Genomic DNA, 26,476 nt, shown 5'->3' with positions numbered 1-26,476 from the left:
CAGAGTCGTGGATTAATTAAGACAGGAGAAGAGTTCAAAGAAACAAAGGGGATCAAGGTCAAAGGCGGCGCAGCCAGAGAGGAAGCCTGAAATAATCAGCAGTGTAATGGAGATGGCACCAGGCTTGGAAGGAAGTCAGGAAAGCGGAAAGGAAATCAGGAGGATTTTTCAAACGCTGGCACAGAAGCGGCCAGAGGCCTCGTTCCAGCTGGTGCAGAGGGGACAGCAGCTCCGGACGGTGCCGGGAGATGGGGGGTTATCTGAGCCCCGGGAAGGTGGATTAAATTAGCAGGATTTCCAGCGGCAGCGGGCTGGCTGTGCCCATCGATGCTCCGTAATCCACAGCTCTGCTGTTATCAGGTCTCTGTCCCTTCTGCACGTGCTCCTGTGTCCGGCGGGACAGCCATCAGCTGCACAGCTCAACACGCCTTCTGGCTGCAGGCGAGCAAATTCCCATTTTCTGTCTGGGAATTGTCACCTTAGGAGTGGTCAAACGGGAAAAGTCACCTCCCTCCAGCCAAGAGGCCAGGCTAAAAGCAGACGCATTTCTTCGACTGTTAAGAAAGAAGCTACTTTAGGCTCCAGATTTACTCCTACCACCACTCCTCGTGTGGAAGTAAATGGCTCTAAGGACAGTACAGGAGGCTGTCGAAGGCTCCGATAAAAGCCGAGGTGTCCACAGCCACTGGCCTCTCCCTTGCCCGGAGCCATCCCAAGGCAGAAGCCGCCGGTAAGTCCCCGCTGGTCACTCCAGCCGTCGGTGCCGCGCTCCCCTCGCTCCTCCTGCCCCAGCTCGGAGATGTCCCCACGTTCCTGGCTGCCGGGGTGCAGCGAGCGCTGGGTCACACACCACGGCCTGGTGCCAGCAGGACAAGAGCTGGCGCTGACCTTTGTCCCCAGGACCAGTAAGTGTCCAGACTAAAGCAGAGGACTGAACTCCACGTCAGAAGGTGAAACACAGAAAGTCCCAGCGGGGCAGCTGCTCCAGCTGCGTGCGCTGTCACCCCCAGAAAGCCACCACCAGCTTGTCACCAGGCGCTCGTTGCACGGCGCCGAGGTGCAGATCCGCTCCCCGTGCAGCTGCAGGGGAGCGTTTACCTGTGCATGTCCTTGTTGGTCCTTCTGCAACACCACACTGAAGAGCCGGAAAGGCAACAGAGGGACCATCCTTCCCGCAGGGGCTCTCGGGACGGTGCTGCAGCTCCTGGGGCTGCACTCGCGCTGCTTCGGCTCCCAACCCGCCGCTCCCAGGCAGACGCCTCCTTAGGAGCTCCTTCCCCACGCAGAGACTGCCAAAAACCTGCTTAGAAAAGCTGCAGGGTTTGGACTCGGTGCTCGCTGCTCAGCCAGGGCTTCTCCTCTCCAGCCCTGGGAAGTCTAGCGGCTGGAATTTTTTCATTTCCTCCTGTCCGTACTTCCTCTCCTAGTGTAGTCTTTCTTCAAAAAGCCAGGTGTTTGTCAAAAGTAAGGCATTTGTCAAAAGCAATGATTGCTGAGTTAAAACAAGGTATGCAGGTGCTACAGGCAGGCCAGCCCCAGCCGAGCCCCAACCCCTCGAATGGCCACAGGACACCGGCGGCTCCGTCCCACCACCCTGCGTTCCAGCCCGTGTCCCTGTGACGAGGCCGTGTCCCCGTCAGCCCAGCCCAGCCCAGTCCTGCTCGGGGACACAGCTGCCCAGGCGATCGTGACTCCAGAACGCACCAAGAACCGAGAGAAGGTGGCACAGAGAACTCATCCCTTCACATGCAGGACACACAGAGTTATGAAGCGAGTACCATAACAAAATAAGCCGACGTCCCCAAAGGCTGGTGCAGACCTCCAGGAGGGAGACGATCAGTTTGCTGCAGGAAACAGAGAGCTGTATTTCATCAAGATACCAAAATCCTCCACAGTCCTCCTCCTCCTTTGCAACTCACACGTTTGCATCACCTGAGGTTCCACCAGAGGCGAGTGAAGAACAACAGTGCCCTCTACCCAAAGAACCAGCCAAGGGCCTGCAGCCTCTGCCCGGGACGGGATGGGACAGCACAGGATGGGGCAGCGCGGGATGGGGCAGCGTGGGATGGGGCAGCAGGGCATGGGGCAGCAGGGCATGGGGCAGCGCGGGATGGGGCAGCGCGGGATGGGGCAGTGCGGGATGGGGCAGCGCGGGATGGGGCAGCAGGGCATGGGGCAGCAGGGCATGGGGCAGCGTGGCATGGGGCAGCAGGGCATGGGGCATGGGGCAGTGCGGGATGGGGCAGTGCGGGATGGGGCAGCGCGGGATGGAGCAGCAGGGCATGGGGCAGCAGGGCATGGGGCAGCGTGGGATGGGGCAGCAGGGCATGGGGCAGCAGGGCATGGGGCAGCGCGGGATGGGGCAGCGCGGGATGGGGCAGCGCGGGATGGGGCAGCGCGGGATGGAGCAGCAGGGCATGGGGCAGCAGGGCATGGGGCAGCGCGGGATGGGGCAGCGCGGGATGGGGCAGCGCGGGATGGGGCAGTGCGGGATGGGGCAGCGCGGGATGGGGCAGCAGGGCATGGGGCAGCAGGGCATGGGGCAGCGTGGCATGGGGCAGCAGGGCATGGGGCATGGGGCAGTGCGGGATGGGGCAGTGCGGGATGGGGCAGCGCGGGATGGAGCAGCAGGGCATGGGGCAGCAGGGCATGGGGCAGCGCGGGATGGGGCAGCGCGGGATGGGGCAGCAGGGCATGGGGCAGCAGGGCATGGGGCAGCGCGGGATGGGGCAGCGTGGGATGGGGCAGCAGGGCATGGGGCAGCGCGGGATGGGGCAGCAGGGCATGGGGCAGCGCGGCATGGGGCAGCGCGGCATGGGGCAGCACAGCTCTGCGGGGACACTCAGAGCGTCACCAGCACCTCATCTCAGTGCTGGCTGCTCTGGTGCCTCTGCCGACCGCAAACCAGTCCTGACCCTCACACACCTCGGGAACAGGTGATTCAGAAAAGGCGCTGCTCGTCATTTGTTTTAAATCCCCTTGTTACACCATCTGCTCTTCCAATATCTGTGCTGGCCACCAGCGGAGACGCTGAGGGGACAGGCCCAGCCAGCAAGATGCTGTCACTATTAGGCTTGCAAATAACTTGAAGTACCCAACAATTTCAACAAATTCCAATTTCAAAACATTTCTGAGGCAAGAAACGTATTTCTTGATCAAAATGTGGTTCAAGCTCCTAATCGCTACTTCAGAAAGCCCTTCCACAAGGGGAAGAAGCGGTGACACTTCCACTGGCTCCACTGCTACCCGCAGGTACCCAGGCACTAACCAAATACATCCCTGCCATACAATTGAAATTGTTCTTCTTTTCTCAGAAAAAGAAGAAACGTCAAAGACTAAGCCCACTAGGAACTCAGTTAATATGGCTTCATGTATGAGCTATTTTGACGCTACGATGAAGGAAAACAGCTGGAAATATTGTCACAAATAACCGAGTAGACAAGGAGCAGTAAGGAGAGGTCTCTGCCGTGCAAACCAAAGGTTCCCTGGACACCGGTGACCCCCACGTCCTTCCACGGGAACCAGAGCAAGATAAAAAGGAGACGATCCAAGGAAGAGGATCCTGCCGCCGCAGTTATTGCACAGGCAGGATCAGCCGTAGCTCGTGTCGGTCCCAGACTGTCACGACACGCTCTCCACAGACCCAAGTGCAGCCGGTGCCTGCGCCCCTGCCCGCCCCCGCGGAACCCCCAGAGCGGGGGTACCCGCACACCCACCTCCTGCCCCGGCCGGTGCTGCTGGAGCGTCCCGGGCCCCGCTGCGATGGGGGGGACAGCTGCACGTCCTGAATAGCAGGGAAGCAGCTGCAGGAAACCCCGATCCCATCCATCTGCAAGTGCTCTTCAGCTCACCTGTTCTGACGCAGCCTCGCTCGGTTTAAAAAAAGCTTCCTTACATTTCCCTCCACACAAGCAGGTTTGTACGTGAGAGCAGATAAACAGCGCAGAGTGTTTCCTGGAGCAGACGGTGCAGCATCTCTGCAAACAAACCCCACCTGAGAGGCAAACCCAGCGAGGTGACACCCGCAGTGCGGGGCTCCCGCCGAGGCCACGTCGCCGGCGGCGCCCGGACCTTCTGCTCCGCGTACACCCTGTCCCAGCCCACGGCCACGTGCCCGGGCAGCAGCTGCTCGCACGTGTGCGCCGGAGCATTCGGCACATTCTGCCTCACACACCCAAACTTGTCCTTTCATCTCTGGGTGTCGCTTGCCAAGAGATCAGCAAGTGCCGTACGGCAGGTGAGTCTGTCCCACCGAAATCGGCTGGGATAGACAGTCGGGATCTGCTGCAAAAGGCGAGTTTGAAAAGCACCGGGGAGGTCAGGGGAGAGAGGTGATGACGCAGGGTGAAATGAGCCCAAACGGGACACTGGCACTACCACAGGACTGCCGCATCTCAAGGTATGATAAGTAAATGCACATTCTACAGTGCCTGCAACCTGTCCCAAACAGCCATTTTGTCTTAAATGTTCCTGTGCAATTTTAACCAAAGCTGTAGGTCCTTCTCCCAACATTTCCCTGGACCACAGACTCAGGACCACTCTAATTAACCCAAAGCAGGAATGAGCTGTGTTCAAAGCGGAGGCGCAGCCATCCCAGCGCCAACTTCAGCAGAATGGCGTCCAACCATTGCCAAACTAGCTCCTGAAAAATTAATACTCATATTTAATTTCATATACTGCAAATACTCCCTGCTGATACTACTGAGCTTTGCGTGCAAGCTGAGCACGTGCAGTCCCAGCCCTCCGAGCCGTTGCTCCATTCCCACCACCGAGGCTCCGCGTCCCCACGGCACTGCCCACAGCTCGAACCTTCTGATCGGGCAGCACAGCTCCCGAGTGCACCCGAGGAGAACGAACCGCTGTGAATCCAGTTTCTGCGGACAGTGACCACAGCGACAACTGGTTCCAGATCAGACGCTGACACTCCTCGTGCCGCAGCACCAACGTGTCCCCTCCGCTGGAAAAGCCTCGTGTGTTCATCCCGGGCTCATGTCGGCCTGGTTCGCAGACACAACCGTCTCCTGAACCACTAACGCGCCTCCTGTCGTTGTTTCAAGAACTAAAATGTTCGTGTATAACTACTGAGTGGATCTGCTGTTAAGTGCAAGATCCGGCGTTTTATCCTACGGAATTTCATCCTACTCGTCACGCCAACTCATCCAGCTCTGAAAGTAAAATGTTCTCACTCGTAACATGTCGCAAGGAAATATTAGCAGCACATTCCAGTTTTCTTTTGGCCATAGCTATTAGTGAAAGCATTTTATAGGTGAAATCATTAATCAGCTAGTGACAGATGACAAATTTCCAGCGTTTCCCCGCATTTCCTCCAACTTTACTAATAATTTCCCACGTGACACTGTCCTAACACCCAAGGAAGCTGGAACGATGGTGTGTCCTTACCCAACACAGTCAACCGATCTCCTTTAGCACGAAAACGTTCCTGGACAAACACCGTTCTGTCCCACCCCTGTTCCAATCTACCCCCATCTCTCTCTTCCTTCAAAATCTGTTCTAAGGTTTTCGTACCAGGGAGCTCAGAGCTCCATAACTCCGAGCGCTGCAGCACACGGGGTCACCGCACCGGAACCGCTGCTCACGAGCCAGTCGTGTTCCCTTTTTTCGGAAGGCTGGTGCTGTCTGTGTGTTGGGGGCTGCAGGGGCAGGGCTGTCCCCAGGGAGCCCCCGCAGCCAGCGGGGCCCTCACTGGCCACAGTCCCGGCACCCCGGGCTGGGGGCTGCAGGAGCTCTGTGGATCCCCAGCCCACCTGCTCACGCAGGGTCACAGAGCAGATCGCACAGGATCCCAGGGGGTTTGAATGTCTCAGAGAAGGAGACTCCACACCCGCTCTGGGCAGCCTGCTCCAGGCTCTGGCACCTCCCAGCAAACAAGTTTCTCCTCCTGTTCACACGGACCCTCCCGTGTTTCAGTCTGTGCCCGTTGCCCCTCACCCTGGCGTTGGGCCCCACTGACCAGAGTCTGCTCCATCCTCTGACACCCACCCGGAGATATTGAGCCCAGTGATCAGACCCCTCTCAGCTTCTCTTCTCCAGCTCAGCAGCCCCAGCTCTCTCAGCCTTTCCTGCACCACCCCAGCAAGGCCACAGGACAGACCCTGAGATGGTGGCCAGGCCCAACCAAGAGTGCAGCTCACAAGCCCAGCACAGCCATGGGCAGGTTTCAGGACCAGCCAGAAGCCGATCTGCAGGTGGGGTTAAGGCCAGGTCTGGTGATCACTGGTTAAGGCCAGCTCTGGTGATCACTGGTTAAGGCCAGGTCTGGTGATCACTGGTTAAGGGCAGGTCTGGTGATCACTGGTTAAGGCCAGGTCTAGTGATCACTGGTTAAGGGCAGCTCTAGTGATCACTGGTTAAGGCCAGGTCTGGTGATCACTGGTTAAGGGCAGGTCTGGTGATTACTGGTTAAGGCCAGGTCTGGTGATCACTGGTTAAGGGCAGGCCTGGTGATCTCTGGGCAGGTCCACAGTCATGCAGCAGGTCTGAGGCCACACTGGGACATCAGTCCACGGGTCGGGGTCTGGATCATGGCCAGCTACGGCCACGACCATGACTGAACTGGAGACCAGGACTCCCCCGGCACAGCCCAGGCAAGGCCTGAAAGCCACAGCTCAAACAGAGCTCCTGGGTGCAGTGGTGGGGGAGGAGACCCCAGGTGAAGCTGCTCAGGGACGTTAAGATATATTAGTGCCCTCAGGGCCCTGAGATTGTTGTCCCCAGCTGGCAGGATCGGTCCTGCCAGGGCCCATCCATCCAACATCGTGCCCGCTTTGGCGGGGAACTGTTCTGGTGGATCTGGACCTTCACCTCATTAGCTTTCATCTTATCGCATTCTCATTGCTTAACAGCTCTACATCCTCTTCCCTTACTCTTTTATTTGTACAGCCGAAGAATCTATTGTTACTCCTCTTAACAATCCCAGGTCTAGTTCAGCTGGGCTCTTGGCAAGCTGCATCTTACAGTTATGATTTCAGATCCACCGATACAGATTTTTTTTGCAGATGGATCCCCGTCTTTGCTCTTCGAGAACTTCGTGTATTCCTAGGGGCCCAGGGACAACTGCAGTTGGATTCCTGACCTGCAAGATTTCTCTTTTGCCAGGAATACGTTAGGGCAGCTTTTTGTAGCTTTGACTTAAAATATTCACTGAAAACACCATCTCTGTTTTAACTCACTGAAGACAGTCAATTCCCTTTACCTCCCTACATTTTTCTTCTTTATCAAATACAGAAATCTAGACTCTATCCTTATTACCAGGATGTCTTACGCCATCACGTTCCAAAGCAATGTAAAGGTGTAAGTTTTTGTCCGCTCTCTGCTTCCGCACAGTCCGTGCATCCCACACGCGTCCTACCCGCAGCTCCGCCGCCACCTCGGCCTTTCCTACGGCACAGACGTGCTGCTCCGGCCTGTTCTCACCCACAGAAACTGCTGGACCGACCAAGCCCCTTGGCTCAGCTTCTCTGCGCTCACGAGCTGGCGCTTGTGTCCCAAATGTCACACCACTTCAAGAAGAATGCAGGGCATGGCGTTAGAGGAGGTGCAGACAGGAATAAAAGTGTGTAAAGAAGTGACAGGATTGGTAACTAGGACTTGGATGTCAGGACGATACAAGAAGGATCATCTCTGTGGGAAGATGGGCAAAAGCGGGGATCAGGAGGGCCAGAAGAAATACGGTTAGAAAATACAGAAAGCTGGAGTTATTTACCAAAGGAACTCTGTTCGGGCTCCAAAGGATTTCAGTTCCACAGGCAGGAGACCGTCCAGTCCCTGCAGCAGCTGGGCAGGACGGCAGCGCCAACGCCGCCGCGCCTGCGGCCGGGGCCGGGACGGCACAGCCGGCCCGGGCACCCTTGCAGAAGAACCTGGCTCATTGCAGCAGATCAATATGCAGCTCATGGCCTTTTCCCTCAAAGCATGAAAATATACGCGGGTTAAAGGAACGTCCTAACACCACCTCCAAAATGTCAGCCCTGAAAGTTGCTCTCTCTGAATTTCAATGAAGATCACGGTGAATTTCCTGCGCTGCTCTTGCCCCTGTCACAGTCACCTTCAGTCTGCTCCAACGAGAGTCCAGGCAGGTATCTGCCATGCAACCTGCTGCCTTCCTCCAGCGACAACCAGCTGGAGATGTCCCCACGTCTGGCGTGGCTCTGCTCCCCAGCGCAGTACGGCCAGGCCAGAGCCCTTGGCCAGCTGCCGGGCCACACCGCGCCTCAGACACGCACCGCGCTGGCCTTGACGGGAGGCGGCGGAGCAGCACCATGTCCACACAGCTCAACCTTCTGCGCACAAACATCACGGCCTCATCCCAGCTACCTTCTGCAAACAATCTGTACCTGGAAACTGTGCCCGAGCTTTGTCTGGAGAAGTAAAATCTGGCAAAAGCCAAGACCATGGCAGGGGATGTGCCAACAGCTAAACGGTGTGGACAGCTGGAGGAAAACATTCATATCTCCGCTCCAGTTCTACTGTTTAAGCACCATCTGTCTTTCACGTTTCACTACACAACTTCAGTTTGACCCAAACACGTAACATTCTCCAAGAAAGCACCCAGCAAACCTGGACTCCCACATACAGGAAGGGCTTGTAAACCACTTCCATTAGCCTATTCTCTTTTTTATTTAGCATCACAACAGGACAGGGCAAACAGCCGCTGCACAGCACAAGCAGGACCAGAGGGAGGAAGGTGGAACCTTCTCAGTGGAAATCCCAACTCACCAGCCCTGATAACCCCAGAAGCACGAGGAACATCCCACTCAAGTCTTCTCTGTCACCAAGTGTTTCCCACCAGCACAACGGAAACACAACCGCTTCACCCCTGGCAGGTCCAGAGGACAGCAGAGCTCACGGCCCGGCAGGAGCGCGCAAACACGGGGTGACCAGCGCTGCCAGGTGAACACATACAAAGAGAATCTGGAGCAAGAATACGAGTGAGCACTGGGAACACGACCTGGAGCTGCAGAGCTGGCAGCTGAACCAGCTCGGGGCGAAGGGACAAAAGCTCTGCTGGTCAGAGCCCCCTGAGCGGGTTTGCAGTGCTGGGGGATCCCACCCCATGCACCCTCACAGGACCAGGTCCTCAAGGCACTCATTAAAAGCAGCTGTGCAAAACAGAGAACTGTGTTTTACTGATTTTCTTTTCTCTTGTACGACTTTGTTTCCACCTTCGCAATCAAGGTTTAACTCTCGCCAGGATCCAGCTGTGTGAATTTTAAAGCTCATGTAATATGCAAAAGGAACTTTACTGAATCTGACAAATCAGGGTCACTTCTCTCCTAAGCAATACATTGAAAAAAATCCAGATGTTCTCTTCAATTGCTGTATGGCAGGACAAGCCCAGGCTTGCCAGCAGCGCTTCCCACCCCGTCTGGGCTGGGAGAGTAGCGCTGCCCGGGCAGCTGGCACGGCACGGGGACACGGGGTGACGGACCCACAGCAGCTGGCACGGCACGGGGACACGGGGTGACGGACCCACAGCAGCTGGCACGGCATGGGGACACGGGGTGACGGACCCACAGCAGCTGGCACGGCACAGGGACACGGGGTGACGGACCCACAGCAGCCGGCATGGGGACACGGGGTGACGGACCCACAGCTGCCGGCACGGCACGGGGACATGGGGTGACGGACCCACAGCAGCCAGCACAGGGACACGGGGTGACGGACCCACAGCTGCCGGCACGGCATGGGGACACGGGGTGACAGACCTACAGCAGCCGGCAGGGGGACACGGGGTGACAGACCCACAGCAGCCGGCACGGGGACACGGGGTGATGGACCCACAGCAGCTGGAACGGCACAGGGACACGGGGTGACAGACCCACAGCAGCCGGCACGGGGACACAGGGTGACGGACCCACAGCAGCCATCATGGCACAGGGACACGGGGTGACAGACCCACAGCAGCCGGCACAGGGACACGGGGTGATGGACCCACAGCAGCTGGAACGGCACAGGGACACGGGGTGACAGACCCACAGCAGCCGGCACGGCATGGGGACACAGGGCGACAGACCCACAGCAGCTGGCACGGGGACACAGGGCAACGGACCCACAGCAGCCAGCACAGGGAAGGACTGAGAGACATCAGACTATGAATCCTTCATGTAAAACAAAGTCTCTTCGAACTAATCCCAGAAGGCAAACTGATTACTGTATTTGAAAAGTTAAGCTAGGGGGAAGGGTAACCAAAGAGCCAGGAATCTGTATTTTAAATAAATCAATAAGGGGAGGGGGTTGTTAGAATTAGATGAATGAGACAGGTAAACTGAGGCAGGGTCGGGCAGTCTGTAAACCCTGCAGTACCAACCACTGGGGAACAGGGGAGGGAAACTGCAGTTGGGATTTGGGGGGATATAAGCGGGGGATTTTTGCCCCATTCCGTGTGCCTACCGTTAGGTAGAACACCCAGTCTTGCAAAATCGTTAATAAAATCTGCTTTGCTGAGAGATCCTGCCTGGGCCTATTCTATTGGCAAGGTGATTGTTTCCTACAACCCGCAGCTCCTGCCACCCCCAGGAACAGCAAATCCCTGCTGGGTGGGGCTGGTGCTGAGACGGGGCGTCAGGGCCGCCCGGGCAGAGCCTCGGCCATTTGGGACCAGAACATACAAGTGCAAACCACTGTTTTCTTTTGTAGTCTCCTAAACCGTAATAACGGGGGTTTAGAGGTTCAGATCGCAGTCACACTCTCTTGCTCCATCACTCGCTGCCGCCTGCAGAAGACCCTGCACTGCAGCAATCTCCGCAAAGGGCACCGACGATCGCGGTCCTCCCGGCTGTACCACACACCTACCGCGGATCCGCAGGGTCACTGCGGGATGCCGATGCACTCGGTAATGTAAACTAACACCTGAGATACAGTTCTTCAGATGCATCCATCACCCATTGCAAAGAACAGGCAAACTCAGAGCCTGCTAGAAATTTCCAGTGAATACTTCCGAATTTCTGGGGCTGCCCGGTGTGGCTGGTGAGAGACACTCGGATCTAAGAGCACAGCTTACCTTGCCGTGGGTCATACTGTCGCATCTGCACCTCCTCGACGCATTCTGCCGGGAACCAGCCAGTCCTGCCCTTCACGGTTCCTTCCCAAAAGCCACCTTCGCCGATACTCAGCACTGCGGGGAGAGAGAAACAGGACCGTGAGAACCGGCAGGGCTCCCGGAGAAAGGGAAGGCAGAACGACCACCGTGGTGTTATCACAGTGAAAACACAACAGGGCAGAGCACAGAAAATGTGTGTGGGGCCAGGTGTGGTCTGGAGGAAGAAAGCACCTCCGGAAGCCTTCAGAAGCTTCTTTCACCCACGTCCAGAAGAGAGATAGTGTAGACAAGGGCGTTCATGCAGCCACGTGCTGTGAAAATGAAACCCTGAATTGGCAGCACCCATTTGTGCAAGAAGGATCGTTCATGGGGGACCCAGACATCACACAGGCTTTGGTAAAACCATTTCTGGAAACGTGCCCACCATAACTCCTGATGCCCCACAGCAACCACAGCCCCACGAGGAAAACGAGACACAGAGAGGGAAGGAAACTGGCCAAGGGACAACAAGAGTCACCCCGAGAACTGGGGTGTCCCGACTGGCCCGTGACCAAAACACCACGAGCCGTTTCACTCCGAATGACCCAGCAAACAGGATGGGACTGCACTGGCACAGCAAAATTCGCCCAAGCCATTAAGCCTTGGGTTTACTTGCTCAAAGCTGAGAGAAACGGAAAGGAAGTCTTGAAATGTGCTCTGAAGATTAAATGAATTCAGAGTCAAGGAGATTTTAAGGGAGAATCACACCAGGAGTGTCCTCATTAAACCAGGGAACTATCAGCTTGAACTCAGCAGCTGCCAGCTGAACAGGACGGCTCTCGGGAAACCAGGTACAAACTGCTGAGGAGCTGCAGACAGAACCAGCACCTCCCGTTACACCTGAAGAATGAAGTGGGCTCCACAGCCAGCCAGCACAGCTCCAGGAGACAAAACAGCCTGAGGTTTCTGCTATGAAAACCATTGCCAGCAAACGTATGTTTGATGTCAGCTGTCGTCTCCCAGTTTCTGCAGCCAGGCGCCCACAGCTCATGCCAGCAGGTTCTGCAAGGAAGATCTGGATTGTTCTGGGACATTTACAAGGGGAAGGGGCTGGAGCACAAGTGTGATGGGAGCGGCTGAGGGAGCTGGGGGTTCAGCTGGAGAACAGGAGCTGAGGGGAGACCTTCTGATCTCTGACCTGCCTGAAAGGAGCTTGGAGCCAGGGGGGTCGGGCTCTGCTCCCCAGGAACAAGCGCCAGGACCAGAGGAAACGGCCTCGAGTTGCGCCAGGGGAGGTTGAGGTTGGATCTGGGGAACAATTTCTTCCCCAAAGGGCTGTGGGGCATTGGAACAGGCTGCCCAGGGCAGTGCTGGAGTCACCATCCCTGGAGGGGTTGGACAGACGGACATGAGGTTCTCAGGACACGGGGCAGTGCCGGGGGTGGGGGAATGGGTGGACTCATGGATCTTGAGGGGCTTTTCCAACCAAAATGATTCGTTGATTCTATGTTTTAAAAGTGCCTCACATGTGACCATTACATTTCCCATGGCCACAGAGAAAACGGCTGTCATTCCCAGAGCACCCAAGAGAACAAAAACATGCACAACGCAAGAGAGAAAAAAGGGAGGCAAGAATCATTAACAATCTTTCCAGCTGTTCTCCATTGATATATAATATCCAGAGTGCCCAGATATTACCTCTGTTTTATCCAGAAAATGGCTGATGTGCATCTCTCACTTGAAGTCAGGCACTGACGAGGCCAATTAACGGCACCATCCTGATCAGGGAGCAGAGGAGAGCAGTTACCTCTGTCCTCAGGTTACTGTGGCTTACAACGCTTTCCTAACCCTGGGTAACACAGTGGTCTCTGGAACAGGTTGTGAATTAATGTGTTAGATTTAGTCTATAAAATACTATAGATCAAGAGAAACTGTTGCACATCACCCAAAAGTGACAAGCTTTTGATAAATCCTTTGGAAAACATTACAGTGTAGTATCTGAAATGGCAGCTCATTTGGCATCCAGACAAGAAATGAAGAGCAGAGGCAGCGTGCTGGGGTCCCTGCTGTCCCCATCCAGGTGCCTTCCCCCAGCACTGCCTGCATCACGAGTTCTAAAAAAAACCAATCCCACTCCATCACGAGATCCGCCGCATCAGCAGAGAGATGTGGCGTTTCCTGGGACTTTGTCTGAGACTCCAGGAGCCGTTACAACCCCTCAGCACAGAGAGGGGACTCTGAACCGGATTCTTGAGCTCCTCAGCAAATAAATCCCTGACAGCAGGGGAAGGAAAAGGCTGACATGGGCTCTATTTTAAACTTGCGTCATCTTATCTTACGTTTTTTTCCTATGGCTGTTTCTCCAACTTTTTAATCGCAACTTAACCCTGTGGCTTTGAGAGCAAACGCTTCATTTGAAGCTTGGCTGCGATCAGAAACGTGCTCCTGAACGTGACGGCTCCGGGAGCTGCCTGTCCCAGGGTCTGCGGACCCAGCACAAGGGCGGCGACCCCAGAGTCGCCGGACGCCCCTCCAGCCACCGGGACCCCAACAAGGGTGAGGAACCGGTCACCGGAAAGGCCCTTTGGCACGGCGGGCACGGGGAGGCCTCGCCGAATCCTCCCGCTGGGGCTGCACCACAGCCGGGCCGCAGGAACAGAGCTGGGCAGCGGTTATTCAGCTCTGGATGCAGCAAACCCAGGAAATGAGACCACTGGTGGGACATGATCCCCAGGAACCGGCCCTTCGGTCCTCAGCGGAACGGCTCTTGGGGTGAACCCTCTGATAATAAACTTGGTACCACAGGGCAATGCAAGTATCCTACAGCCTGTCACCCCTGTGCCATCCTGCTGTCACCTCTGTGCCATCCTGCTGTCACCCCTGTGCCACCCTGCTTGTCACCTCTGTGCCACCCTGCCTGTCACCCCTGTGCCACCCTGCTTGTCACCTCTGTGCCACCCTGCCTGTCACCTCCGTGCCACCCTGCTGTCACCCCTGTGCCACCCTGCTGTCACCTCCGTGCCATCCTGCCTGTCACCTCTGTGCCACCCTGCCTGTCACCTCCGTGCCACCCTGCTGTCACCTCCGTGCCATCCTGCCTGTCACCTCTGTGCCACCCTGCCTGTCACCTGTGCCACCCTGCCTGCCACCTCTGTGCCACCCTGCCTGTCACCCCTGTGCCACCCTGCCTGTCACCTCCGTGCCATCCTGCCTGTCACCCCTGTGCCACCCTGTTGTCACCCCTGTGCCACCCTGCCTGTCACCTCTGTGCCACCCTGCCTGTCACCCCTGTGCCACCCTGTTGTCACCTCTGTGCCACCCTGCTGTCACCTCTGTGCCACCCTGCCTGTCACCTCCGTGCCACCCTGCTGTCACCCCTGTGCCACCCTGCTGTCACCTCTGTGTCACCCTGCCTGCCACCTGTGCCACCCTGCCTGTCACCTCTGTGCCACCCTGCCTGTCACCTCCGTGCCATCCTGCCTGTCACCTCCGTGCCACCCTGCCTGTCACCTCTGTGCCACCCTGCTGTCACCTCCGTGCCATCCTGCCTGTCACCTCCGTGCCACCCTGCCTGTCACCTCTGTGCCACCCTGCTGTCACCTCCGTGCCATTCTGCCTGTCACCTCTGTGCCACCCCGCCTGCCACCTGTGCCACCCCGCGGTCCTGCACCGCCCGGGGTCCCTCCCCACGGCTCCTTCAGCGCTCAGGCTCCACGCGTGTCAGCTGCACTTTCTGCCCCAGCTGGCGATCTCCGCACAAATCACTGTGAAATTAGCTCTCCTCATTAGTGCAGTGGTGCCTTCCATGTCAAAGACCGCCGAGGAAGATGGTTTATTTTCACTTTTCTTCTCTTGATCCAAAGGGCCCGCAGCCCCCAGCACACAGGAGCCCTCGTGCTCTCGGCGTGTCCATCGGGGCCAGCCCCTCTGGGCCAGTGGCTGCTGCAGCCCCCGCGTGTTCGCCGCCCGCCCAGGGACACACGGGGCTGGAGGGACAGGTGTCCTGCCCCAGAGCCACGTGCCAGCACTGGGGACACAACACCGGGCTCGGCAGCTGGCGGATCTACAGGGCTTCCCGCTCAGGAACAACGAGTGAGGGACCGCGCACACGAGCTCACCTCGCCACGGACCGCGGCCCCGCCGCCAGGCTGGGACTGCTCTGCTGGCGACTGAGTGGACAACCCTTCCTTTCTTTTCTTTTTTTTAATTAGTTAACAAATAAACACGTGAATTACAGTGGTATTTGATGTCCCGACTGGCAGAAGGCACACGTGCTGCCCCCTCTCCAGTTCCGCTCCCTCCCAGCCCTCCCCAGACAGCACGGTCAGATTTAGCCCTGCACCATCACCACCGTGCCGCGTGTCACCCAGCGCAACGCAAACACCAGAGCTATTAATAAATTATGCACCGCTCCATGCCAGCCAAAGTCAATTCCCCAAAGCAGAGGAATTAGCGATTGCCGGTATCCAGGCATCAGTCCTACAGGCAGCAAGGGAAAAACAAACACACACGGCAGCCTGATCTGCAAGGCAAACAGGAGACTCAGTTCAGTCTCTTCTCCGATTTTTTCTTGAGATGCAAATGCTCCTGCTCTCCAAAGGTTATGATGTTGTCACAATTTGGAACAGCCCCAAATCCTGCACCTTATTTCCCACTGCTCTCATCCATGCTTTAGAAGCTCTGCTAACACCTCCCAATGGAAAATTTCCCTTTTCTAGTATTTTGTATTCCCAAATTCACGGAGCAGAGCTCACCCAGCTCTCCAGAGCCCCCTGTTCTGCCCTTGTTCCACTTGGCTCTTCAATCACACCGCACTCCTCAAGATTGGCTGTTTCTTGAGGATTGGAAGGACTGAAGTTTCAGCCTGTCTGGCATCAAGCTGAGCACAGATCTTAAGGTAACAGCAAACCGAGTCCATTTGAATGCAAGGAAAACTTTAAAGTTGTCCTTATTTCACCAGTTTGTCTCTGAGGGCCAGACGTGAGATAACATAAAAACTTTGCCACGGAGATGCTGAAGGGAGCGGAGCATCTCCCGGGTGAGGAAAGGCTGAGGAGCTGGGGCTCTGAGCTGGAGAAGAGGAGACTGAGGGGCGACCTCATTCATGGGGATCAATATGGAAAGGGGGAGTGTCAGGAGGATGGAGCCAGGCTCTTCTGGGTGACAACCAGTGATAGGACAAGGGGCAATGGGTGCAAACTGGAACACAGGAGGTTCCACTTAAATATGAGAAGAAACTTCTTCCCAGTGAGGGTGCCAGAGCCTGGCCCAGGCTGCCCAGGGAGGTTGTGGAGTCTCCTTCTCTGCAGACATTCCAACCCGCCTGGACACCTTCCTGTGTAACCTCAGCTGGGTGTTCCTGCTCCGGCGGGGGACTGGACTGGATGAGCTCTCGAGGTCCCTTCCGACCCCTGACATTCTGTGGTTCTGTGTGAAATGAGCATGAGCTTTGGGCTGGCAGGGAGAAGAGCAGACGGTGCCAAGGAGCTCTGAAGCCACCACAACCCACACTTGGCAGACCAAGGGGACAGTGCTTGGGTTCAGCCGGGCTTAGCAGGGCCCGACTTGCCCTGTGGACGCCGTCTCTCAGCAGCCGCTCCTGACAAGTCCCTCCTAAGGCCTGGTTCCTTTTCTTCTGCCAAGTGGGTCCGTTCTCCCCCAGCGCCAGCCCAGAGCTCACCGGTGGCAGTGTCCTCTCCCTCACACCGAGCGGGCAATGCCACCGTGGCTGAAAAACCTGGTGCTGGTGGGAGAACTGAAATAAAGGGTCTGCTCAGGCGTGCGAATCGCTGGTGCAAGCGGGGCGGCTCCCACGGCCACCAGCTCTGAAGGTCACTGGTAATCTGCATAGCTATAAACATGGTAATGAGGCATACACCGAGCCACGGTGGGATGCGCACACAAAGTGCTTAAATATGCTCTGAAGAAATGAACAAACAAGACATACTGGGAGAAAATGAATAAAGGAAGTCAGAGCAGATCATGTGTGGACCCGGAGCCCGGCCAGCCCCGCTGGCACCCCCAGCGCCGTGCCGCTGGCTCAGGGCCTGGCGAAGGAGCCCCAGCGAGCGCCGTGTTCCTGAGCTGGGTTTGCCTGCAAGGATCCCTCAACCTGCGGCTGCGGGAGCTGGAGGAAGAGCTGCTGGAGTCACCCGGGCTCCCTCAGCCCCTGCCTGCCCTGTGAGCACAATCCACCTTCCACTGCTCTGCTACCACGGACCTGACCCTGCCTTCCCATCCCATTCGCAGCCCTTACTCATCTCCAAACACGTCTTCCAGACCGTTTTATGCTGCCTCCTACACGCTCTGCCGTGCCTGCAAACTTCTCCCTTGGAGAATCCACTGTAGCATCCTTCAGGTCTTGTGGAAAATTCCCCCTTGAAATGATGCTTATGGAGCCCAGCCAGCTGCAAATGACAAGGCAGTTGTCCTGACCAAAGACTATTTTTTTTCCCTTGTCTTCCTTCCATTCATTTCAATCCCACTTAACCCTTAATGCCTACACATAGAACCAGCTCAGCAGTGCCAGCTCTTTCAGACCGTCTCTGTGCGGCCGGTTTGCACTGCTGGCTGTTCTGCTGCCTGAGCCTGTAACCGGCAGCTCCAGGGTCTGCTCCTGCCCCTCCTCTGCTGCACAGCACAAAGCGGGTTCTCAATGGACAGGACTCCAGATGCTACCGGGAGACACCTTTCACATGGGCTGCCAACATCACAGGTGCCTGCAAAACTCTTCGCTTTGTTCCTGCCACCTCTTTTCCTCTTGAAACTCCCATTTCCCATTGCTTCACAGGTTCCAAGACCAAAAGAAATGGAAAAAAATACAAACAAAAAACCCACCCAACCAACCAACAAGCACCCAAACCGTAGTGGCCATGGGTTTTCCTTTTCCCAAGTCCCTGTATGGACACAGCCACCCACACCTGTACGCATCCAGTCACCCACATCTGCACGACCCAGCCATCCACATCTGTATGATCCAACCACCCACATCCGCGTGACCCAGCCATCCACATCTGCACAGACCCAGCCATCCACATCCGCGTGACCCAGCCACCCACATCTGTATGATCCAACCACCCACATCCGCGTGACCCAGCCATCCACATCTGCACAGACCCAGCCACCCACATCTGTATGATCCAACCACCCACATCTGCGTGACCCAGCCACCCACATCTGCACAGACCCAGCCACCCACATCTGCGTGACCCAGCCACCCACATCTGCACAGACCCAGCCATCCACATCTGCACAGACCCAGCCACCCACATCTGCACAGACCCAGCCACCCACATCTGTGTGACCCAGCCACCCACATCCGCGTGACCCAGCCACCCACATCTGCATGACCCAGCCTGAGCCCGCACTGCCCACAGATCCCTTCAACCTCTGAAATGCCCTGGTTGTTGCTCCTGCCTAAACCATCACTCCAAGGAGAGGCGAGTGCTGCAGCCAGGACCCCCCGTGCCATGGGACTGTGCCTGGACCAGTTCTCCAGGGGCCACCCCGGGGCCACCCATGGGCCACACGAGAAGGTCTGTGGGCCAGCAGTGGGAGGGGGCAGCTGCTGCAGACCCCAGCCCACCTGGACTGCTCTCTGCCCTCACAGCAGCGCTGCCACGTCCATTTATCACTGTGACCGCTGTCCCCACTCGCATCCTGAGCAGTCCCTGACGAGGGCAGAACCTGGTGGGACCCAGCTCTACCAGCACAGCTATCGCAGTCGTGACTTCCAGCTCAGGTTCTGCTGTGCTGGGGACAGGTCAATGCGTGAAGATAAAGAACAATGCAAAGGGCAACAATGAAAACACTGCAGGCCCTGCTGCCCAGCGTGTTAACACCCTTCATTTCATTTTTCAAAGGCTTCCTCTTATCAACCCTCACCCATAGCTCTGCTCTTCCCATCAGAACCCTCACTGAACTCTCCTGAGGTTCCTCACACGTGACTCGTCACCAGGGTCCCCACTCCTCACCAGGGTCCCCACTCCTCACCAGGACTCCCCACTCCTCACCAGGGTCCCCACTCCTCACCAGGGCTCCCCACTCCTCACCAGGGTCCCCACTCCTCACCAGGGTCCCCACTCCTCACCAGGGTCCCCATTCCTCACCAGGGCTCCCCACTCCTCACCAGGGCTCCCCACTCCTCACCAGGGTCCCCACTCCTCACCAGGGCTCCCCACCTGCCCTAATGATGCTGTCAAAGCCCCACTCCTCGGCGGTGCCGAGGGACCTCGCCCGGTTCGGCACTCCCCTGCGAAAGGCAGAGGACAGTCCTGGCCCCCCCAGCGCCCCGACACAAACCCGCTGTCACGGCGCTCCGGCCGCCCAGCCCCGCTCAGACCTGCCCGTTGCACCGCTGACCCGGGACCCCCACGCGTCCCCTCAGTCCCGGCAGCCCCGCTCAGACACAGCTCCTGGATCCCACCACTGACGTGTCTGTAGGTTCCTGTGTCCCTGGGAGCTGCCACGGCCAAATTCCTACATAACAGCTTCATTTAGTTTCAGCCCCCTGAGGGGCAGAAAAACATCAGAATTCACATCTGCTGTCTTGAGCTACAAACAAGGGACAAAGCCATTCTGCCGGTTTTATCTATTCAGTGACTATCGGGAAGCCGTTTGGGGCACAGATACAGAATCCGAATCCGGAGACTCCCAAGCCTGCGATAAGGCACAACTCGGAAAGCCAGAGGCGTCACGGCGCGTCTGCGACGGGCGCTGACACCCGGGGGTCTCACACCCACGTTCACAGACCTTCCCCGACCACTCTGGTGGGAGAACATCCCAAAGCCCCCCTGACCATGGTGGGGAGGCAGTGCTGCCGTTCCTCTCAACCTGACACGGGACCACAAGCGGCCCCTCTGCAGGGCCCGGTAACCCGTGAGATGATCACCCGGGCCCCCCGTGCTAGCAGCACGACCGCCGTCTGTACACCACAGGGCTTCCCAAAGCCCGGGCACGCAGGATTACCTGCAGTTCCAGAGTAGCCACAACACGCAGCTGCCAAGCTGGAACCTTGACTGCATTGCTAACATCTTGTTCCATATCATACCCAACCCAACCCCAGCAGAGCTGGGCCCTGGAAGATGTGCTACCAGCAAAGACAAACTCCAGAAGGCTACAAAGTGACAAAAAGTGGAACAGGTACCGTGATCTCACACCAAGACTAAATGTACATCGCATCGTTGAAACAACACACTTGGAATCCAAGATCAAGAGGCAACAGGTGCAGCTGTCACGCACAGGTCTCCGGGCTGGTTTATTCCCGACGCGTTTCCCAGCGAACAAGCGAACATTGCCTGGACTGGTGCAGCAGCACCCTGTCCTGACAGCTTCTCCTGTACGCTGGGGTTACACAGAGCACCCAATCCGTTTGAGGCCAACACAATGACCTGGCCTCTCAACCACACTCTTCACCTTCATGCTCTTCACTTCTGAGCCAGCACCCTACGAGGGACCCAGAAAAGGGGACACTGCCAGAACTATGCCAACAGCACAGTTCTGCTCAATGTCAGCTGGAAATTACTGCTGCTGAGCTCTGAAAAAATCAGCAACTGACCCATTTTTTGGTCCAGTCCCTCATGTGAGCAGCAGTGTTGGGCTGTGACCTTCACTTGGTTCCAGAGCTCATCAGGCTCCGAGTTTCCTCCCATTATTGTTTCCCCACCCTAGGAAAGTTTTCTGCTCCTTTCCATTTAATTTGCCTGTATCTATACTGAGACACAGCTAAACCTGGAGTAAGCCAAGCACCGCAGAGCTTCACGCGGCTGCAAATCCTTTGCCCTGAGCCCTGTTCGCTCCGGCTCGGGCCCAGCACGGTGCCCGGGGTGCACCCACCGCCTAACGCACCATTATGCTGACACCACGTCCCAGGGCTGCTGGTGAACCACCCCCAGCAGCATCCTCGCTCCAGAAGCCCCAGCGCTGCCGTGCGGGTCCTGGGGCTGCTCGACCTGGGCAGCTGAATCTCGTACCAGCAGGACACGGGTTCACCTCCCACCTCCAGCACCGAGGGGCTCCCACACCCCCACCTGCTGGAGCTCCCCATCCCTGACGGTCACGCTGGAAAACCCACGGCATTTCTAGAGTCGGCGCCACGTTAGCCTGACTTTGCACAGCTGCTTTATTTGTTATGGAATTAAAATGCAGTTACAAAAGCCGATTTTAAATGCCCTATCGAATTAATAAACTGACTGCATATAATCCATCTGGCAGATGTTGCACGGTCCTTTCATCACAACAACAGATTTCACTTGGGTTTATTAATAAAAAACCAAGGGAGAGACAAGTTGGCAGTTACAGAAATTAGGGAAAATGGGAAAGATTCATATGGGGCCCCCAAATGAACAGAAAACATGGTTTGTCCACCAACCTCATAACCTTCCACTGAAATGCCTGGGGAGGCTCCTGACCCCAGTTACACTTGAACAAGCCTTCGTTAGCCGTCACTTGCTCGTCTACTGACAACAGATGAGACACCAGAGTCTGCGCGCCACGCGGAGGTGGAGCCCTGCAGTCAGCATGGGCAGCGACGTCTGCCCTCCAAAGACGTGTCCATCACCCCAACACACCTGCACCGACAGCCACCTCCGACACACCGCAGAGCTGCGCCTGCACCACGAGCCCTTCACACATGGCCCACGAACACACACCCCCCAGGGCAAGAACAGACACACGCAGGGCAAGAACAGACACACACAGGGCAAGAGGACACACACAGGACAAGAACAGACACACACAGGGCAAGAACAGACACACACAGGGCAAGAGGACACAAAAGAGGGCAAGAACAGACACACGCAGGGCAAGAACAGACACCCCCCAGGGCAAGAACAGACACACACAGGGCAAGAGGACACACACAGGACAAGAACAGACACACACAGGGCAAGAACAGACACACACAGGGCAAGAACAGACACACACAGGGCAAGAACAGACACACACAGGGCAAGAGGACACAAAAGAGGGCAAGAACAGACACACACAGGGCAAGAACAGACACCCCCCAGGGCAAGAACAGACACACGCAGGGCAAGAACAGACACACGCAGGGCAAGAACAGACACACCCCAGGGCAAGAACAGACACACACAGGGCAAGAACAGACACACACAGGGCAAGAACAGACACACACAGGGCAAGAACAGACACACCCCAGGGCAAGAACAGACACACACAGGGCAAGAACAGACACACACAGGGCAAGAACAGACACACACAGGGCAAGAACGGACACACACAGGGCAAGAACAGACACACGCAGGGCAAGAACAGACACCCCCCAGGGCAAGAACGGACACACACAGGGCAAGAACAGACACACACAGGGCAAGAACAGACACCCCCCAGGGCAAGAACAGACACACACAGGGCAAGAACAGACACCCCCCAGGGCAAGAACAGACACACACAGGGCAAGAACAGACACCCCCCAGGGCAAGAACAGACACACGCAGGGCAAGAACAGACACACGCAGGGCAAGAACAGACACACCCCAGGGCAAGAACAGACACACCCAGGGCAAGAACAGACACACGCAGTGCAAGAGCACACACACTCCAGGGCAAGAACACACACTCCAGGGCAAGAACACACACCCCAGTGCTCCGGTACTCAGAGCAGTTACCACATCAACAACTCAGCAGCTCAAATGCAGGAGCACCTGCACCTGGGCAGTTGTGCTACTCCTACGTTACACCAGAACGCAAGTGCATGTGGAGCTTCCTACAACAGCCTCCAGTCATTCCCACCCAAACAGGGTTGTGTGGCTGCTTCTCCACAACAGCCGCTTGGCATCTTCCAACCAGAGCCACCTCCCCACCTTTGGGGTGGTAAACAAGTCTCAAAGCAACATCAGTGGACTTACTCCACTCAAAGCTTATGTGTTTTCTTTATAATATTAAAACAAACTACTCCAGAAAGAAATCTGACACAGAAAGTGTTGGCCCAGAAGGGAGGAGTCCTCAGACATCCTGCCCACGAAACATCAGCTCTCCGTGCGGGTACGAAGAACGTCCGTGGGCTCTCCAGTCACTCAGGCCCTTCTGCTGAGTCTGCCGGCGCTCTCTGTGACCGGAGACAGACTAATCCTGGTGGCTAGTGGAGACCAAAAACCCATCAGAGAAAAGGATCAGTTAAAAGACAGCTTCAGTCTACTGCGCAAGTTCACTCTTGCAGTAGAATAAAGTTTCCCCCTCAAATAAAGAAGACAAATTAATAAGGACTGAAGAATTCATCTATCTCCGAACTTCTCTCTGCTTGAGTCACAGTAGGGTCTAAGACAGCAGGCAAGAGTACAAATAGTCAGACCATCCAGAAGAGGCCTAAAACCCCCTTTTGAATGGCCCCACTAAGAATTCTGAGAGTTGAAACTACCATGGCAGCGGAGCAGGTTCTAAGATGCCTTTAGTCCTGGGCACAGCAAGTCTCAGCGTATCAAGTGCCACATCACAGCCTTTGCCTGCGTGCACTTGAACTGCAGCCCCTGGCGATCCCACAAAGTCACCGGTACGATTTATAATTCCCAGCAGACGAAAGAGGCGAATGCTGCGGCTGCACGTGCTGGCTGCGTCCAGCTCAACACACAATTACCCGGTCGAGCTCCTGAGGAAAGGATCCTCTTGAAGCACCTTCAGAACAGCAAAGCCAGCGGAACCACGTAAAAGCCGAGCAGCTTTGGGAGCAATTCAGCTGTCAGACCAGAGACCTCCAGAAAATGCAAACCATCCCAAGAGGAAGGGAAAAAAAAGACCCCCAAAGTAAAGCTGACTCTGAGGACAGGGCACCTTGATCTGCTTCCTGCAGAGGAAGGGGCCAAGAGGAGGGACCTGACTTTTTTGGTACCCCACTATTTTGCATTCATGGTACTTTATGTCTAAGTGACTTTCAAAACTGAGAAGGATGAAAAGGAAGGAAAACTTTCGTTGCTGTATGAGAAATGAAAGGAGTGGGGTGTGTTTCCTCATTGCTCCTGATGCCACCCTGGGCAGAACGCGGTTTCACAGAGGCCCAGGGGATGAGCCGAGTGGCCGCAGCAGCCCCGGCCCCGCGGCTCGTGCTCTGGGCTGGAAGCGGTTGTGCCGGGTTCTTCCTGCAAGGGTTTCTTCCGCAGGCTTGGGCCAGTTCTGCCCACAGCAAGAGAAGCGCTGGCTTTGCTGGGGACGGTGCTGGGTGCGCGAGGAGCTGAAACACCGCTCGGCCTGTTCCCGGGAGCGCAGGCAAGGGACCGGCGCGCTGCTGAGCCCGGTTCAGAACACAAACCAAGCAGCCTCCGTGGGTCTGGCAGAGCTTTGCACATACAGGTTCCCCACGGCCTTTCCCATCGGACAGCCCAGGCAGAGGTTTGTGTTGGCAGCTCCAAACCAGAGGCCACCAGAGGCCACCACAGGGAGCCCCTCCGAGCAGAGCAGCTCCGCGGTGTCCCCTGCACGGCAGTGCCAGGAACACCGAGTGACAGCGTCCTGTGACGGCGTCCTGTGGCGGTGCCCCAGCGCTCCCAGCCAGACACCGGCCTTCCCACCCAGGACCACCAGAACACCTGCTGCAAACACAGAACCTGCACCCAGGTGGACGGAACCTCTTGCAGAGGCTCTAGACAAAAAGGACTCCTCTCAACGTCTATTCCTGCCGTCGCTTCACCAGTGCACACTTAAACAGCTCGCTTTTTCAACCTACCCTTGAATATCATATTAACTGTTCATGCTTTATTAAACTTGCAACCTTCAGCTTTCCAGACAGACTGCCCGCACCCAGGCACGGCAGAACTAACGGCTGGGGGTGAGGGGCACCTTCTAAATCACCTTTTCCATCTCTTGTTAAGTGTGGGGCTCCAGCTACCGCAGAGGAACAGAGGCACAGCTGGGTCCAAATGAGATCTGAGGTGGCACAGAGCTCAAATATAGCAGTGGAGGAAATGAGATCATTAAGGATGAACAGGGACGTGACCTGAGGAATGGGCACAAAGAGGGAACTGGCACAGCAGAGGACGCCCAGACCAGCCCTGCCTGCACCATCTGGCACCAACTCCATCGCAACTGCCCTGGCAGCTGAAGGCAGGTGAAACCAATTAAACTCAAGGCCTGAGGACCCGAAAAGTCTCCAGGAGCAGATGGACGCACCTGAGTGCCGTTGGAAGGGAAGGGCGGGAGTGGTCCAGCCCTGCACAGCCCCCAGCACAGGACAAGCCGCGGCTCTGCAGGGCTCGGTCACGCTGCGCGTCCCGGGGCACTGCTGCTCTGCCGAGTTCCACGGCACACTCAGCAGTGCTCTACGGACACACCACAGGGGCTGGCCAAGGCACGCAACTGTCGCACCCACCCCTCGGCACGCACCGCGTGAGCAGGGAGGGAGCGGTGACCGGCAGAGCAGGACCCGGGTTGATCGCACGCCGGCGAGCAGCGGTGGTGCCGGAGCAGGAGGTGGTGAGGCTGGCAGGGGCTGAGCTGGCACGTCTCACCCTGTCTGGGGACAGTGACACTGTGCCCAAGGAGACGTATCAGTCACAGCGTCAGGACAGAGCTTCGGGCTCCTGGTGCGGGACGGGGCTGTGGTGCACCCTGCAGATACAGACCCAGACCTTGAACTTGGCTCACCGTCCTGCGGGATCGGAGCCCGGCACAGACCTGGGGCTGCAGCGGGTGCTGATGCAAAGTGCATCGCGTTTCGCAGCTTCCATCACACCCCAGCTCCTCACCTGTGGCGATCCCGGCAGCGGCAGCAGCAGCACATCTGCCATCCCGCTCCCTGCTGCTGCTCAGGCTGACATCCCTCCGGCAGCAGGGATTTTGGCAGCAGGGAAGCTGGAACACAAGAGGTTCCACTTAAATTTGAGAAGAAACTTGTTCCCGGTGAGGGTGCCAGAGCCTGGCCCAGGCTGCCCAGGGAGGTTGTGGAGTCTCCTCTGCAGACATTCCAACCCGCCTGGACACCTTCCTGTGTAACCTCATCTGGGTGTTCCTGCTCCGGCGGTGGGGTTGGACTGGATGAGCTTTCGAGGTCCCTCAAATCCCTGACATTCTGGGATTCTGTGATTTTGGCAGCAGGGATTTCGGCAGCCGGGCTCTGCACAGTGCTCAGAATGAGGGGGCTGCGGGTCCGCGAGCACAACGGCCACAGAGATGCTGTGGATAATGAACTTGCGAGCGCAGCTCCACAGCACTGCCGCACAGATTGCTGCTCCGAGCTATTCCAGCCCTGCAGCCTCCAGCTGCTAAGCTGATTTTTATAATCATCTTGCTTTTAATACAATCATTATACAGTCATTATGCCTTTAATTAAGCATTTATTGTAAAAAATAGTGCCAATCAAAGTCAGCAGGTTGGAATAGGAAAGGAAGGGAATTAATGTATTCCCAAAATGTTAATGAGGACTTTTCAGCCTAAGCAGAGTTTCAGGATCTGGTACCCAGTAAGCAGATTTGGAATGCGATATGCGAAGCC

The 26,476-nt window shown here is 56.7% G+C and overlaps 1 protein-coding gene across 11 annotated transcripts in view; it reads right to left on the bottom strand.

Annotated features, from left to right (window-relative positions):
• Positions 1–26,476, bottom strand: part of SHANK3 (SH3 and multiple ankyrin repeat domains 3) — a 364,754-nt gene that overhangs the window by 137,004 nt on the left and 201,274 nt on the right. For all 11 annotated transcript variants that reach the window (XR_010607209.1, XM_065647548.1, XM_065647499.1 and 8 more), the window contains exon 12: positions 11,021–11,134. Coding sequence is in view for 10 of the 11 variants with exons in the window: in XM_065647548.1 (XP_065503620.1) it covers positions 11,021–11,134 (114 nt within the window). In the remaining variant the exon portion in view is untranslated. The remainder of the gene's footprint in view (positions 1–11,020; positions 11,135–26,476) is intronic.

Source organism: Caloenas nicobarica, chromosome 1 (genome assembly GCF_036013445.1).
Source record: "Caloenas nicobarica isolate bCalNic1 chromosome 1, bCalNic1.hap1, whole genome shotgun sequence".
In the NCBI taxonomy this organism is placed as follows: Eukaryota; Metazoa; Chordata; class Aves; order Columbiformes; family Columbidae; genus Caloenas; species Caloenas nicobarica.
Note: the sequence above shows the minus strand (reverse complement) of the source record. Positions and strands in the feature narration are given on the sequence as shown.